The 14,991-nt window shown below is 49.8% G+C and overlaps 8 protein-coding genes across 8 annotated transcripts; 3 read left to right on the plus strand and 5 right to left on the minus strand.

The window, feature by feature from the left end:
• Positions 1 to 31: 31 nt before the first annotated feature.
• On the minus strand, positions 32 to 3,465 carry MIND_00728900 (Baculoviral IAP repeat-containing protein 6; the record flags this gene model as incomplete). The annotated part of the gene is made up of 17 exons (XM_037363990.1): positions 32 to 221; positions 275 to 371; positions 421 to 595; positions 647 to 688; positions 735 to 748; positions 799 to 851; positions 898 to 1,028; positions 1,074 to 1,616; positions 1,666 to 1,818; positions 1,867 to 2,115; positions 2,164 to 2,175; positions 2,228 to 2,620; positions 2,671 to 2,939; positions 2,990 to 3,076; positions 3,122 to 3,182; positions 3,231 to 3,380; positions 3,433 to 3,465. 17 exons carry the CDS (start codon positions 3,463 to 3,465, stop codon positions 32 to 34), a joined length of 2,652 nt encoding a protein of 883 aa, XP_037219634.1.
• A 222-nt stretch (positions 3,466 to 3,687) lies between these two features.
• MIND_00729000 (Opy2 domain-containing protein) lies at positions 3,688 to 5,675 on the minus strand (the record flags this gene model as incomplete). The annotated part of the gene is made up of 3 exons (XM_037363991.1): positions 5,525 to 5,675; positions 5,423 to 5,480; positions 3,688 to 5,371 (listed from the first exon to the last, which is right to left on the minus strand). Exons 1-3 carry the CDS (start codon positions 5,571 to 5,573, stop codon positions 3,688 to 3,690), a joined length of 1,791 nt encoding a protein of 596 aa, XP_037219635.1. The 5' UTR covers positions 5,574 to 5,675.
• MIND_00729100 (uncharacterized protein) lies at positions 5,647 to 7,084 on the plus strand (the record flags this gene model as incomplete). Its single annotated transcript, XM_037363992.1, has 8 exons — positions 5,647 to 5,677; positions 5,727 to 5,870; positions 5,920 to 6,065; positions 6,110 to 6,216; positions 6,263 to 6,299; positions 6,350 to 6,491; positions 6,542 to 6,698; positions 6,754 to 7,084. The coding sequence occupies 8 exons, from the start codon at positions 5,647 to 5,649 to the stop codon at positions 7,082 to 7,084; spliced, it is 1,095 nt and encodes a 364-aa protein (XP_037219636.1).
• Positions 7,085 to 7,109: 25 nt separating this feature from the next.
• MIND_00729200 (Eukaryotic polypeptide chain release factor 3) lies at positions 7,110 to 9,112 on the minus strand. The gene is made up of 4 exons (XM_037363993.1): positions 8,653 to 9,112; positions 7,969 to 8,602; positions 7,233 to 7,918; positions 7,110 to 7,181 (listed from the first exon to the last, which is right to left on the minus strand). Exons 1-4 carry the CDS (start codon positions 9,020 to 9,022, stop codon positions 7,174 to 7,176), a joined length of 1,698 nt encoding a protein of 565 aa, XP_037219637.1. The 5' UTR covers positions 9,023 to 9,112; the 3' UTR covers positions 7,110 to 7,173.
• A 43-nt stretch (positions 9,113 to 9,155) lies between these two features.
• MIND_00729300 (uncharacterized protein) lies at positions 9,156 to 9,544 on the plus strand (the record flags this gene model as incomplete). Its single annotated transcript, XM_037363994.1, has 2 exons — positions 9,156 to 9,334; positions 9,385 to 9,544. The coding sequence occupies 2 exons, from the start codon at positions 9,156 to 9,158 to the stop codon at positions 9,542 to 9,544; spliced, it is 339 nt and encodes a 112-aa protein (XP_037219638.1).
• Positions 9,545 to 9,580: 36 nt separating this feature from the next.
• Positions 9,581 to 11,100, minus strand: MIND_00729400 (uncharacterized protein; the record flags this gene model as incomplete). The annotated part of the gene is made up of 12 exons (XM_037363995.1): positions 9,581 to 9,608; positions 9,665 to 9,762; positions 9,815 to 10,022; positions 10,074 to 10,184; positions 10,238 to 10,272; positions 10,326 to 10,334; positions 10,384 to 10,456; positions 10,507 to 10,711; positions 10,759 to 10,782; positions 10,830 to 10,893; positions 10,947 to 11,005; positions 11,058 to 11,100. 12 exons carry the CDS (start codon positions 11,098 to 11,100, stop codon positions 9,581 to 9,583), a joined length of 957 nt encoding a protein of 318 aa, XP_037219639.1.
• Positions 11,101 to 11,281: 181 nt separating this feature from the next.
• MIND_00729500 (Aminotran-1-2 domain-containing protein) lies at positions 11,282 to 13,610 on the plus strand (the record flags this gene model as incomplete). The annotated part of the gene is made up of 15 exons (XM_037363996.1): positions 11,282 to 11,465; positions 11,516 to 11,730; positions 11,784 to 11,796; positions 11,843 to 11,953; positions 12,000 to 12,204; positions 12,251 to 12,299; positions 12,346 to 12,401; positions 12,452 to 12,458; positions 12,509 to 12,539; positions 12,589 to 12,679; positions 12,727 to 12,772; positions 12,819 to 12,896; positions 12,947 to 13,040; positions 13,091 to 13,497; positions 13,545 to 13,610. Exons 1-15 carry the CDS (start codon positions 11,354 to 11,356, stop codon positions 13,608 to 13,610), a joined length of 1,581 nt encoding a protein of 526 aa, XP_037219640.1. The 5' UTR covers positions 11,282 to 11,353.
• Positions 13,611 to 13,651: 41 nt separating this feature from the next.
• MIND_00729600 (uncharacterized protein) lies at positions 13,652 to 14,982 on the minus strand (the record flags this gene model as incomplete). Its single annotated transcript, XM_037363997.1, has 6 exons — positions 13,652 to 13,726; positions 13,776 to 13,871; positions 13,916 to 13,945; positions 13,992 to 14,201; positions 14,249 to 14,722; positions 14,773 to 14,982. The coding sequence occupies 6 exons, from the start codon at positions 14,980 to 14,982 to the stop codon at positions 13,652 to 13,654; spliced, it is 1,095 nt and encodes a 364-aa protein (XP_037219641.1).
• Between the last annotated feature and the right edge of the window lie 9 nt (positions 14,983 to 14,991).

Consider the following 14,991-nt stretch of genomic DNA (forward strand, 5'->3'; position numbering starts at 1 on the left):
TCGCCGCGGCCCGGATGTGGTTATGTAGAGTTTATTTAGTTTGAAGCTCCTTCAGAGCCTTCTTCAATTCAGCTACATCTGCCGCAAAGCCATTCGTGCTTGCTCCTGCGCCAGTTCTGGGATTGTGTCCCATCTCCGCCCCGTCACCCAGGGTCGCTTTCCCATCGTCGAGTTTGAGCCACTGATCAAGTTGCTCAGTTATCGACTGTGCTTTGAGCCGGCTATAGGTAACCAGTGAGTAAAGCCATGCTTCTCGTGCTGAGTAACAACCCACAAATGCGTCCTGATGATATCTGCCCATGGCTCTGGGGGATTTTGGAGATTTCCTAACATGGCTGTCTTAACAACCATCCGCCTCACGTTGGCCGAGTCTGTCTATGGTAAGCAGCGTGATTCGGATTTTGCAGTGAGAGCACTCACAGGACTGTGATTGCGGGGTTCCGCCGCTAGTTGCCCACCCAGGTTCATTGAGGTAAGGCTCTTCGCACAGAATCATCGATTGGATAGAAACGAGAACCTGTAGCAGCGTCGATTTTCCCGCTACCCAACCAGGCCCACTCCACGTTCCCAGAAGTGACAAACAAACTTTCCCATCCTAGATTGGTCGTTTAGTTATGACAGTTGGACCACAACTGCGACCTCATACCGCGTATAGATTAGGATTGAATCGGGACTTGCCTCCGTTTGTCTGCGAGTTACATAAGCAAGAACTGGAGTGAGGATAGCTTGCTTACTGTCATATATTTGACTGTTGAAGACGATAGTTTCAATTAGATTAATCAGCTCGAGATGACATACCATTTGGAGGCATTTGGTTGTAGCTAGGTCCCAGGAATATGTCGAACAGATAACTAGTCAAGTGTTCGAGACTGTGGTTTCAAGTTGTCCCATGCTCACCATCCGTTGTAATAGGGTGTTGACTCTGGGCCAGTGATCAAGGCTTTCAAGACGTCCACCCGCGTCTCGTCGATACGTAAGAAAATGGAGGAGTCCCAGGCGATGGGAAGATTGGAGGTTAATATTGACAGCTAACCAAGTCTGAGTAATGTCTTCCCAGAGAAGAAATGAATAACCTCTTTTGCGATCGCTAAAGAGCGTTTCGGCAAATCTGACGCGGCCAACATCCTGATTTCATGGTTGAAGTAGGACTTGTAGTGCGGTACTTGATTTTGGGCGTCGTCATTATTATCAGGTGTTGGATTCGGTACTGTGAGATCACAGTATTCAAATCTAACTCGTGTGGCCCAGTCGATATAGGCTTTGATTGTGCTCTCCTCTGAGGTTCCCGGATCAACTCGGGCGCCTTCGTTTGTGGACGAAGTTGTGCTAATCTTGGGTAGCGACGCATGCAAGCGTTCCACGAAAGCATCCCCTTTTGTGTCACGAAGAGAGCGGTCAATGGCTTTGGCGGTGTTGAGGATCCGCTGACAGAAATTTAAAAGTTTCTGAGTTTCGTCGGCGGGAGAAGGCATTGAGCCCTCCTTCGACTTGCCCTTGGTGTCAACAGTCATTCGTTTCTGCTCTTCGGTAAGTTCTTCAGGTGGTAATTCCTGAGTCTTGTTGCCCTCCAAAGCTTTGAGAGCGGCCTGTGCTTGTATGCATATTGCCTCGAGTAACTGGACGAACAACTTAGCGAGAAATCAAGCAAAAGAAATATACCCATACCTCTCGGGGTCCGGCACTGCCTTCATATATGACTGTTCGCTCACGAATGGGCTTGTTATTAGGCGACTTTCGTGTGATAGTCGACTTGACCGAAGAAACGGTCATGATTGGCTGTCCCATTAGGGATGCTAGTGTTTCATGGGAGGAAATGGTCTGATTTGACTCGTCACAGTTTAACAGGAAGTCACCAGACGAACATACCTCTAACCAGTCGAGCAGCTTGAAGTAAAGTACAGAGCGGTCCGATATATCCGCCAGCGAGTCGTTCCTAAGTAGAGTGGAGCAGAGATAGTTAAATCGACGGCGAAGATGGGCCAGGGTTGTCGGGTGGGGTAAGAAATCACTAGGATGTGTGCCCTTACGATGAAGTGATGGTAGATAAACCCCGAGTTCTGTCAAAAGATTTCCGAGAGCCTGGTCATTTGCCGTTTGCGCTGCCTCTGCTTCAAGCTACCATTTCAGTTAGCGTATAGCAATCGCGGTCAAGCTAGACGGCACCTGTCCTGTGTGCTGGATGGAAGGAATTAGCTCGCTCAGAGACTGTTAGGATGAGGAATCTCACATCCTCTTTCTGGTCTCCAGCATAACCTGTTCCTCCCTTTGCTCGCTTTCCGGTACCGTGAACATTATGATAGACCTCGTCGTCGTCGTCGTCAGCGTCTTTTGGCAAAACCTTTCCCGTCTTCCTTCGTTTATTGTTACGACTTTTGGAGTCGGGAGAGGAAGCGCTTTGCGACTGGACCATCTGATCAAGCAACATATATAGCCCCATTCCTAAGATCACGCCTTGCACATCCGCACAATGGAATAACGGATCGCCCGGAGCGGCCTCGCCAGGTCTTTGGACCTTGTCTGTGATAGGCTCTCCACAGGCAAAACAAAATTCGGACTGGCATCGGGAACATGTTTTTTGGATAATACTTCGTAGGTGTTTGATATACGACGCAAATTCAGCCTGGTCGTTGTGGTTAGATAAGCGGAATGAGTGTGGTTTGGAAAACGCACAAAGATAGAAAAGAAGTCACTCTTTTGACGCGGGATGGCAGCACCGCACCCATGAGGGCAAGCACAGTTCCCCTCGCTCAACTGGGAATACTGAGCAAACAGAAAGCTTTGCTCTCCTCCAGCCGGTGGTGGGCAGCCTTTCATCCATTCTCCCTGTGGGAGGATTTTGAGTAGCTCGGTTTCGCCGCCAGGTATGGACACAGTTGCTGTTTCAGGTTCCTCTTCGATCTCGATGATTTCTTCTCGGTGGTCTTTCGAAAAGAAAATACCTAAGGAAAAGATCGGTAAGGCATGTATACGGGCCAAAGAGCAGACATACGGGCATAGGGATCGGCATCTGTCTTGGTGCGAGCCTCGATTGCAGGAGCACCGTCGTCAGAGTCATAGTCGATAAAGTCGTCATCCCCTAGTTTGAATCAATAAACCACCAAGGTAGACCAATGTCTCCAACCATCTTCTTCCGGCTCAGAGTCTGAACCATTGTCAGCGGGTCGGTCGTCTTCATCGGAGGTCTTGACATCATCAGTTATGCTCAAAACACGGGGAAGTGGCTCAAAGACCATTGAATTCCTGGACACAGATGGCATAGGCACATCTCCGTCATCGTCCTCAACAACGTCGTCGAATTGTCCATCGAATATGCGCTCAGCGGCCTGCATGACATCCTTGTACTTGGCCAAGGCTGCCTTGGCCTGCGCAATGGTTGCGCCCTATCGATAGACGCGTCAATAACGTGAATAGTCAAAACCAGAGAAGTTCCACCATCTCAGTTAGCTGTCTGATCTCTTCTTGCATGGCGAATTGTGGGAGGAGACAAGATCACTCAGGAGTCACAGCACATACACACTCGTCACAACATTTGGGCGTTGCATTGCAGGGGTACAAGGGTATAAATACTCGTAGTCCATGCAGTCTGGGACTCGCCGCAAGCGAGGGACTATAAAATACTAAATAAGGAATGTGCTAGCCGTACAAAGCGGCAGACCGAGAAAATGCCAGAGAAAAAGAAAAAGGTCATCATATCTTGCGGGAGGGGAGTGGGATAGCACTGTCGCGGTCAAATCCCAGCGGGTAAGAAGACAAGTCAGCTGTGAGTGCCAACGTGTCCAGACTTGCTCGTTGTCGTCCGTTGAATGGTACAGGCGGGTGAGAGTCACGACTGCCGGAATCAATCTGGAAGGGGAAGGATCCCAGACCAGAGGACGCTGTCGAAAACTGTGAAGCTGTGGACATACCCAGTGTTCGCCTGCTTGGTGGCTCAGGCAGGGGAGACGCAGATTCCTCCTCTTTGCGTGTTTTGTCAGGTGCGGCAAATGTTTGTTTAGCGAGGGGTGATACGGGGGGAGATCGCATCGGTCTATCGGAGATGGGTGAGGGTGGTACAAAGGGGAATGATTCCAGAATAGAATCAGCTCGTGAAGCAGACGTCATGACAGAAGAGTTGGAGATGCGGCGATTGGGGAGGGCGCCACCTTGGGCTTTGGCTCGAGCCTGAGCATGATCAAGAGCTCGTTGTTGTTGTTCTTCGAGACTGTCACTATTGGCTGTATTAGGTGTCACCAATCTTGCCATAGTCGTTCGGTAGGGCGATCGAGGTACACCACCAGTGGAGGGGTTCAGAAGGCCAACATTCACTCGAGTTGCATTCCCGATGTCAATAATAGACCCAGCTTGAGTACTGAGACTCGTTGGCCTGCTTTCGCCTGAGCGAGCCCAAGGAAGGCTAGGCTCCTCCGCGGCCCAGTCAGAATTGATGGATGCATGAGCGCGGGAATCATGCCCAAACGTGGTTACAGAGGCTGGCGACGAGGGTCTGTCCCGGAAGGGATCGGCCACTGATTCGTCATCCTCTACAACATCACCTGGGCCAAACGATTTGGACGCCAAGGGCGATGTGGCGGGCGGTCGAGAGACGCGGGATCCTTCAGCTGTTACAGGTGACAGAGCACCAGCGCTGATGACCTCTGCTTTGACAACTCGGACATTGCCCTTGACTGGCGTAATAATCATCGGAGCCTCGTTGAGGAAGTCGCTTGCAAAGCTTGCTCCCGACATGTATGAGTTCCGAGATGACACAGCAGATACGCCGGACCGCTGAGACGGCGCATAAAGTAAATTGGACGGACGAACGGAGTCCAACGAGACATTCGCATGCTCAAGGTTGAGGTCAGGAGAGCGGGCAGGCCGGGTAGGGCCGGTTGAGGTGGTTGGGACAGTATCTGAAGTAGACCTGTGCTCGGGCGAAACCAAGGCGATGGGAATGACATTGGTACTTTCAGTTCCCGCCGTCTGGATCGAGTGACTGTCAGAGAAAGGATTGGACTGCGTTGACTGCCGGGATGGGGTATGGAGAGGTGAGTTGTGGGATTGAGGGTCGAGGTCGATAGTCAAGTTCGATGAAGAGAAAACCCGGACCACATGGTTATGTTCGGGTTGGGATGGGGCGGCAGGCTTTTCGTTGGGATCAGCGCGATTGAGTACATCCTCAGCACTAGCTGGGATGTCTGGTTTAACGTCGAAAGTGGGGCGGCTACGAGCAGCCCGACGACGGTACCAGAGGAAAGCACAAACGGCTAGTGCAAGGAAAATGAGAACGCCAATAATGGCGCCAGCCAGAGCGCCCTTCCCGACGCCAGACTTGGATGAAGCATTGTCGGCTGAAGTAGAAACACATCTAACTGTAGCGCAGGTATTGCAGTCTCTAAATTCATTTGAAGATGGGACATGACACGGGAGAGTAGACGGTACCAACCTGTTGATAAGAAAGCATTGCTGGCCGGGTCCGCAGTTGCAAGAAGGTGTTGCGCCGCCTATAGGAACATGAGCTAAGCGCAGTCAGAATGCTCATACTAACATTGCTTGCAGCCATCGCCTTGGCGCGGTAAGAGGGCCTCCAGCCTCATTGTGTGCTTTCTGCTAAAGCCAATTGGCCGGATAGAACGAACGTGAGGAGCTTGACGAGTGAGGGCGGCGTTGATGAGCGAAGGAAAGGCTATGGCCTGTGACGGTCACAGACTTCCAAATCAGAGGTGCAGGTGAATTGCATGTGGGACGAGCCTTTCCTTCTTCGGTCATCTTCACAATGTCTGTCGTCGTATCCAACTTGACCTACACGCATAAGAATGCGGAAACCCCGGCGCTAGACAACATTTCCTTCAATCTCCCTGCTGGCACTCGCACAGTGATCATTGGCCCAAACGGTTGCTCAAACTTATGATGCCAACCCTGATCTGATTTTGAAATACCAAGGCGCTGGGAAGAGCTCACTCCTTGCATTGTTGGCGGGAAAACGACTCGTGGATGCAGCCACCATTCGCATTCAGGACCAAGACGTGTTCCGCAACACCCCAGCGGGAGTTACTTATCTTGGAACTGAATGGGCCATGAACCCTGTTGTCCGTCCTCCTCTTCTTGGTAACAACTGACATAATCTAATCAGGTTCGTGGGGATATCATGGTCTCACACTTTCTCGACTCTGTTGGAGGGTATCGTCACAAAGAACGCAGGGACCTCTTGCTCGATATTCTCGATGTTGATTTGGATTGGTTCGTAGCGACTTTCTTTTACTTTTGTCTCACATAAGTAAACCAGGCGCATGCATCAAATATCGGATGGGGAACGACGCCGAGTCAGTATGCTTGACCCTGTCTTGCAGAAGTAACTCTAAACTTCTCTAAGGTCCAGCTTGTTTTCGGTCTGATGGCGCCTTATGACGTGCTCCTACTTGACGAAGTAACCGTTGACCTCGACGTTCTTGTCCGTGACGATCTGCTCCGATTCCTTAAGAATGACAGCGAGCAGCGTAACGCGACAATTCTGTGTAAAGTCTTTCAGGACAAGCTCTGTCCCGGCTAAACTGCAACCTCCCAGATGCAACCCATATATTTGACGATGGCTTGAACAATTTCCCCACCCATATCGCTCATATGTCATTTGGCCGTCTGCCTACCCCTCCTCAGCCATGGCCCTCCTCCGATCTTGCCCTCAAGTTTGGTTCGACCGCTCTTTATCAAGTAGCACTGCAATGGTTCTTTTTTTTTCTTCACTTTATGAAGATCGATCCCATTTCAGCGCTATTCTAGGCTCAAAGAAGATCGTGCGCATAGACGAGAACTTGAGAAGAATGGACTGAAGCTTCGTGGAGCTCGTCGAGATCAAACTGTCCCTTCGGACTCGGAGACATTCTACAAGAAGTACACTCACCCATTTCGTTGGGCAACTACTCACTCTCACCAAACTCCAGATACGATTATAGCCATTAGTCATATCGTTCTCATCCCTCAACGGGAAATGCCAAACGCAAGACATCAAGAGATTCCTCAACGATTCTCGGCTGTGCAAAATTTCTGGTATACATTATCTGTGCTACAACACGCACCAGCAGACTTGAATCTTGGCGTCTCTACGTACTAGTATTAATAATACAAGTTGGGGGAAATCAAGCATTGATAGAGACGTTGGACATCCCCTCCGCTGCTTCCTCGACATGAGTGTCAATGAGTTTAGTCACCTGTCAACCTGTCAGTTACGTACTCGCGCTCTAGAGAAGACATGTCCTGACCTTGCCAATGGCTACAGTTCGACCTACAATCATACGCATCACTTAGCGGCAGAGAAATAATTAATTGGTACGTGCCTTCATCTCGCAGAGTGAAGCGACCAAGTTGTGGATAGTCCGCAAACCGTTCAACGCAAATGGGCGCTGTTGTCTCAATCAACGCAACAATCTTCTGTCCCTTCTTTGCGAATTGTGGGGGTTTGCGAGACTTGCGACCGGTTGCCTTGTCGAAATAATGGAGTAAAGCGGGAAGTGTGACTTCCTCCGATAGAGTATGGATGTGCATAACGGCAGAGTAGCCCGCACAAATGATATTTTTGTGCTCCAAAATAGCAAGCTCCGCATGGAATTGACGAACGGCGTGAATAGGTTTGAGAGGACTGGTCAACATGAATCCGGGACTGATATCTTCGTCGTCAATTCCTCGTAGTCGAATGCGGACATTGTCGCCGCAGAGCGCAGCGTTGACTTCCTCTTCCATCTCGTTGTAGATAGCCGTCACCTCGACAGGGGTCTTATTTGGCATGAGGATAAGATTGTCACCTTTGCGAGCATGTCCCGATTCTATTTTGCCGACGACAATAGTACCCATGTCCTTGTACTTTTCGGCAACGGGCATCATCAGTGGTGCGTTGATTTTGCGGTCAACCATAGGCATATGGTCAAGGTGATCAAGGAAAGATGTCCCTCTGGTGATGTTACATTTTTGCAATGAGCAAAGACAAATAGAAAGGCGTACTTGAACCAAGGCGCGACCGATTCACTAACGCGTTCTTTGAGGTTGACGCCAGTATATGCCGAGACAGGAATGAAGGTAACATCAGTTTTTGGGTTGAAGCCTGAACCTCGAACGAAGGGTATTAGTTTGTCGCGAATCTCTTCATAACGAGCCTTCTCCCAGTTCACTGTGGAGTCATCCATCTTGTTGATAACGACGATAAGTTTTGAGACACCAGCAGTTTTGACGAGCATGATGTGCTCTCGGGTTTGGCCTCCCTTTTCGAAGCCAGTCTCAAACTCGCCTTTGCGGGCGGATATGACAAGAATGGCCACGTCAGCTTGTGCGGCACCTGATATCATCGAGGGAACAAAAGTCTTGTGGCCAGGAGCGTCGAGAATGGTATATCTTCTGAAGGGGGTTTCGAAGTAAGCCCGACCGACCTCGACAGTTTTGCCTTTTGCACGTTCTTGTGGTGTCGAATCCAGTGCCCAGCTGAGATACCAAGTCTCTCTCCCTGCTTCTTTTGCTTCTCGCTCATATTTTTCCATCGTACGCTTGTCCACCATGCCAGTCAAGTAGAGCAGATTCCCTCCCATGGTACTCTTTCCTGCATCAACGTGGCCGATGAACACGATATTGAGATGCTCCTTGGCTGAACAGCTAAGTTACATTACCGAGCTCTCTAAACTGAACTCAACATACCATCGCCATAGAGATCTTCGAGGACAGCATCGTCTGCAGCATTTCTGACTTCATGTGCGATTGCTGTTGTGTCCATTTTGGACCTTTCCATCGAAAATGTCTTGGATGGCGCTGGGGCAGCGCTGGCTGACGTTGTTGGAGCTGCCTTTGGCGCGACGGGAGCTGGTTTCGCTATGGCTGGCGCGGCAGCGGGGACTGGGGTTGGCTTTGGTCCACCAATATTCAATGATATTGTTGGTGCAGGTCGAGGAGCCTCCGTTTGTTCAGGTCGTTCGACTGGAGGTGGTGGTGGTGGCTGGACATTCTGAGGCGGAAGAGAAAAGCCTTTGCCTGGCACGAATTCAAAAGCAGAGGCGTTCAGTTTACTCATCGCTGGAGCCGATCGTGGAACAACAGGGATCTGACTGTGTGGTGGAGATTCGGAAGCCTCACTTTTTATCGCCTGTGAGTGTGACCGCCGCTTCCGACTGGCCGACTCTGAACATGTCACACTTTCTCCCTTCATGCCGGGTCCGATAAAAGTCAATCCGCTACACATATTCCGCGGTAGTAGACCGGAAACGACGCGTGTCGTGCTTGCAGCAATTAGCGCTAGCTCCAAGCCCCTCAGCTCAAGAGAAGCATTCGATGCCGTGCAAAAAATCCCAGAACAACAAGAGGACAACACTATCCGGTCTTTGAGGTGCGCTTTAATTGACGAGGTCAATTCCTATAGCTGAATTCTGATATTAGACATCTCAAACTAGTCCTTAACGCCTTGAAGGACGAAAAAGCTGTGAGGAAAGAGCTCGTGCCAGTTCCGCTGGATGAAATGAGTCCAACAGAGCGGCTCCGGAGTTATCGTGAAAAGGAGCCTCGGGCATGGCGGTGGAGACTGCCTGAGAAGGCTTAATTATATTCATTTCCATACACCTCTGCACACCGTCCCTCAAACGCATTCACCATCATTTTCGAGACTTGACCAAAGAATGAGGATGAAACCGCAGCGTGAATAGGGCTAGCAAATGCGTACGCGAGATCGAGGCTCACAATCGTCGCGCGCCCATCCGGTTTGAAGCGCCAGGTTGTTTTGAGTTGCTTGAAAAGTGGAGTAGAGGACGAAGCAACGGCCTGTTTACGCGTCAGACTTCATTATAGTATGTTCGGTGGGCAAATGGCACACCTCGACGGACTCCAATGGAGTACAAGTTACTTGGCTCACATAGCTCTCCTTGAATGCCAGAAATTGGACCGTTAACTCAGCTTCGAGGAGTAGCGGCGTTTTTGTAGGGTCGGTTGAGCTCAGGATGTGCGAGGAGGAACAGAAGGGAATGAAATGGCGGTAGGACGCGACGTCCGACACCACATTGTAAAGTTGTTGTTGGGTGTAACTTGATCTTATCCTCAGTCGGATAGAGGGCAAGAAAGTTGGATGAACCTACGGAAGCCGTTTGTGCTCTTGATACGTCTGTAACTCGCTTGGGAGAAAATTTGGGAGTGAAAATAGATGACGACGCGACACGCGAGGGAGACGCGAAATGCAAAGCATGTGGCTGTGTTCTGTTACCAAGTACAGTGCCTACACTATTCTTCTCTGTGGTATTACACGTATTCCGCATTCTCAGGGCAGTCGCGCGAAATCTAGCAGAAAAAAAAATGTTATACCGGGCGTAGCTGGCTAGAATAAAACGCACATGACCCTCCTGCCCAAAGTTGATCAGAGAGCACCAAAATCACTAGAAAAAAAAATACCTGCTTGCAACGGTAGCAAGATAATGATTTCGGCTTGACCGCAGTATCATCCCCAGGAGGAGCCAGACAATCGCTACCAATAATCATTGAAATGGCTCATATCAGCGGGTCGAAATGTGTTACCGAGCTACGTGGTTGGGGCCTCCACAGCGATAGCATCTGACAAGAGGGAGTGTGGAAGTGTTTAGGGCTCGACCAGGAAGTGGAGGGCGAGCCGTGAATACCGGATTACCTACAGGGCAAATTTTGGCGATATGCCCAAACCGCCCACAATTATAACACTTCTGCCCGCCACTCTGTTGCTGAATACGCAAGGTAGGACAATCAGCTAGGGGTTGATTGAGCCGAGCATCTTGTGTTGATGAGCGGACCAGCCTTGGATGTGGCCGACACCACCGCCTTCACAACGTCAGCCCAGAGGAGGGTCTTACAGCCAAATAACAAACACGAATAGCACTGCTTAGCAGCCACAGTGCGTGGAGAAGGACAAGCAGCCGATTCATGACCCGGCTAAGGAGAGAAAAAGTTGACAATCAAGTTGACGATGGATGGTTGAACCTAACCTGGCGGCAGTTATAGCACAAGCGTTGTTCAGAAGAGCAGTTCTCAGCAATATGGCCAACTTTGTGATCAAGAGTGAGATAGGACCGAGATCCAAGAAAAAGGGGACGGACGGTTGCCACACTTAAAGCAAGAACTGTTCTTTCGGGACGCCATGGTTGAATATAATATGGGACTGGCGCCTCCTTGGAAAACGAATCAATACACCGGAGGTGGTTCTTCTGCTGGTGGATGATGCCAGTGCGCACCTCACTTCACCCCAACTCTCTCGGCCGCGAAGGATGGCGGTAGTAACTTAAGAAGATGATGCTTACGGAATCGAGAATTGTGATGCACGGATGTCCGACTTCGACAGCTCGACAGCCACGAGACTTTCCCCACCTTCCTTGAAGTTCCTTTGAGTGGTTTCATGTCTTCGTTCAAGCCTGACGCGGTTGAGCTTCGTCACCATCTCTCCGAGGTGGCCAAGGCAAGAGCCACTTCGCCGCTCAAAGGCCTACAGAAGTACCTCAATAAGCCAGGTTTGAGCTCATTAGATACCCACTAAGTTAACCTTCAATCTACAAACTAGGTCTACTTAGCCTTGCGGGAGGGCTTCCGGCACCGGACTACTTTCCGTTTGCGGATGTTTCTGCTAATATCCTTGTCCCAAACTCATTCCCATCAACCACCTCGGGCGAATCGAACTTTTCATGGATTTGGAAACTTTTTGGTGCCAAGGAGAAGACGACTGCAATCACTATTCCCAAGTATGCGCGTCGGCCAGAAGACCTCAATCTAGCGACGGTAAACAGTGCTTCTTTCGCTCAATGTTGTGTATGACCAAGACCCTACCACAGGCACTTCAATACGGTGGGCCATGGCATACAACACGCTGCAATGCTCTTATGGTTATCAGGTTTGTCCTCTGGACTCCCTCAGCTCCAGAAACTGGTCGAGAATTTCTCCAAGAGAGTGTACGACCCAGCGTACAACGACTGTGTGACTATGCTGCATGCTGGAAATACGGGTATGAATATCTGTGATTCTAAGTTGACTCGCTAACGAAACCCCAGACGCTTGGAATAAAGCAGTCCTTACTCTTTGTAATCCTGGAGAAGGTGTTTTAGTCTCGAAATGGACTTATCCAAGTGCCATGGCCTCCATGACACCATACAACATCCGCCCTGTTCCTGTAGACATCGACGGCCAAGGGATGCGGAGTGATGCCCTACGAACCGTCCTCACGGAGTGGGACGAGGACGCGCGTGGTATGCCCCGGTATGTTGCCTCAGATGTGACGCTGGTTTTTAGTCATCTTTCCCAGACCCCATGTCATCTACGCTGTTCCTATTGGAGAGAACCCTACTGGAACCGTAAATACCATGATCATCGTCTCCCCCTCACGCTAACGACAAGCAGACCACTGGGCTCCAGCGCAAAAAAGAAATCTATCAACTTTGTGTTGAGTTTGACATGTGCGTTTTGTTGCATGGCTCATCGCTCGTTCGAACTGAATATATTTCAGCATTTTGGTAAGCTATAAATGAGTCGAATTCATCTTCTCTTCTCAACTCCATGGCAGGTGGAAGATGATCCCTACTTCGTTCTGCAAGGTTTGTCGTTGATGTATCGATTTGCGACACAGCCAAATGGTTAGAATAGAGGGTCCCTACCTCCCCAAGGAACAGCGCAAGCCAGGATCTCCGCAGACTGATGAGGAGTTTATCGCGTCGCTGGAACCGAGTTACCTTAAGTGAGTTTATTTCTGCTTTAGTAGCTTGCTGCTCATCGCATAACAAGGATTGACTATCAAGGTCGCGTTATCCGTCTAGATACCTTCTCCAAGGTTTGGATATTTTATTTTGTTGGGCATTAATTTTAAGACTCTGCAGACTATGGCACCAGGATGCCGGTTGGGTTGGTATACTTGCAATGCGATGTTTGCGGAGCGGCTGGAAAGAGCTGCGGAAGTGAGCAGTTTCACCTTCTACTGTTATTCCTTTTCTAATGGTATTTCAAGACGTCGACGCAGGCGCCTTGCGGCTTCAGCCAGTCACTAGTAGCTTCTACACTGATCCAATGGGGCGAAGCTGGTTATATGCGGTGGTTGAAAGGTGCAAACAGCCTCCTCCGGCTGACAATCGTCTTATTTTTTGAACTTAAGGTCTCCGTGTGCAGTACACTCTCCGACGGGATTTCCTCGTGGACTGTTTCGCGAATGAATTCCAGTTAATCACTACTTCCGGCACCGATATGTGGGCTGGATGCCAGGTCTTCAACGGTTCTGTGAAGCCCAAGTCCACCACACATTTTTTCAACGAGAAAGTCCCCCTGTCGACACCTATCTTTTCATTTGTACCACCTACATCTGGGATGTTCGTATGGCTGAAGGTTCACTTCACCGAGCATCCTGCTTACAGCACGCTGGGTGTCAAAGAGCTGGAAACAAAGTTATTCATTGAGTTTGCTGAAGCTGGTCTGTTGATAGGACCAGGTGCGATGTTCAACCCGACCAATGAGTGGTCGAACGTGACATCGGGGCATTATCGTGTCAGCTTTAGCAACGGCGAGGTGCGTTTTTGTGTGGTTCCAGATGAGCTGGAGCTCATTTACCGCAGAATGAGGAGCTCAAGAAGGCAGTTGACATTTTCGGCAAGGTTTTGCGAAGGTTTATGGAGGTTTGAGCTACACTCTTTTACATAGAATTATCTACCTATACATGCATCTAAATTTGCTGCGTATCTTTGGCGAAAGTGGCAGCAACGAGCATGGGGAATACCAATGTCGCATCGGCAAAAACCTATGGTCAACGTTCAGATGACAAATAGCTAGAGCACAGATGAGAAGACCTTGACTGCCTCAGCTCCTGCTCGAATTTTACCCCACGAAACAGCTTCATCTGGACGAGCTCCAGAGTCCGAGCCATCGAACTCTTGTCCCGTATTCTATTCGAGTCAATCGAGGATGGATGACCAAGACTGCGACTCACAATGAATACCGAATAATCTGCCCCGTTGCGCTGCATGAGTGATTAGTCAAGGTCTCGAAGCGATGTGAAAATTGACCATAAGCATCGCATTAGCTATCTGGTGTTTGCACACTCCGCCTCCAAGGACGATCATCCCAGCTTTCTTTGCCTTGCGCGAAATCTCGTTGATTTCACGAATGTCACGCACAATGTCGATGATGAGACCGGGAGAGCGGAACGAATGGAAGTATATCATGTCCCCCAACGAGCCATCGGTCAGCGCAGGGGAGAAAACAGGAATGTTGTTCTGATTAGACTTGAGAGCCGTTGGACAAAGGAAGCACATATATTCACTTTATAGGCCCAATAGTACACCGATTCTTCGTTGTTAATCTCTTTCCCGAGGCGATGGATAAAGCTGCTCGGTGTCCAAACCTGACCGCTCTGCTGCTGTTCAGCTAACATAGTGTCGAGTATGGGAGTAAGCCAGTCTTCAAACTTGCAGTAATTGTCGTTAGGTATCACGAGATTTCCAATTCTATTCATCCCGCGTTTGCGTAGATCGGCGCCGTCGAGGTTGAAGTCTGCAAGGTAGGTCTTTCCAAGACATTTTATCAAGTCTTCTTCGATTCCACCAGCAGTTGTGACCAGTACGGAGACCTGCTTGTTTTTCACAAGATGGAGAATAACCTCACGTAGGCCAGAAGAGATGAGATTGGAAGTGTAGCCTAGAAAGACCTTGCAGCGTGTTTCTGCGCGAACGGTAGGATCGAGGTAGTCGTCGGATTCGTCGGGACCAACGGGGTCATCTGAAAGACGCCATTGACGCTGGGAGAGTGATAAACAGCGGAGCGACATAATAAAGAGAGGAAATATACCATTTTGTTCACCACATCGATTGCTCTGCCGAGGCTGGTTGCTTGGAATCCGATACGTTCATAGCTTTGAATAAAAGCCTGCAAAGTAAGAGGAGAGCTGAAATCTGGCCCCTGGACTGATATGGACGTGTTGGGGTCAATCGATTCAGAAGGAGCAAGGACGGCTGCGGATGTGCTTGTCGGGACTGAGGAGGAGGACTCGGAAGCCATCAAGACCGC

This window comes from Mycena indigotica (genome assembly GCF_014461135.1).
Source record: "Mycena indigotica strain 171206Taipei chromosome Unknown Mind.scaff0006, whole genome shotgun sequence".
Lineage (NCBI taxonomy): Eukaryota > Fungi > Basidiomycota > Agaricomycetes > Agaricales > Mycenaceae > Mycena > Mycena indigotica.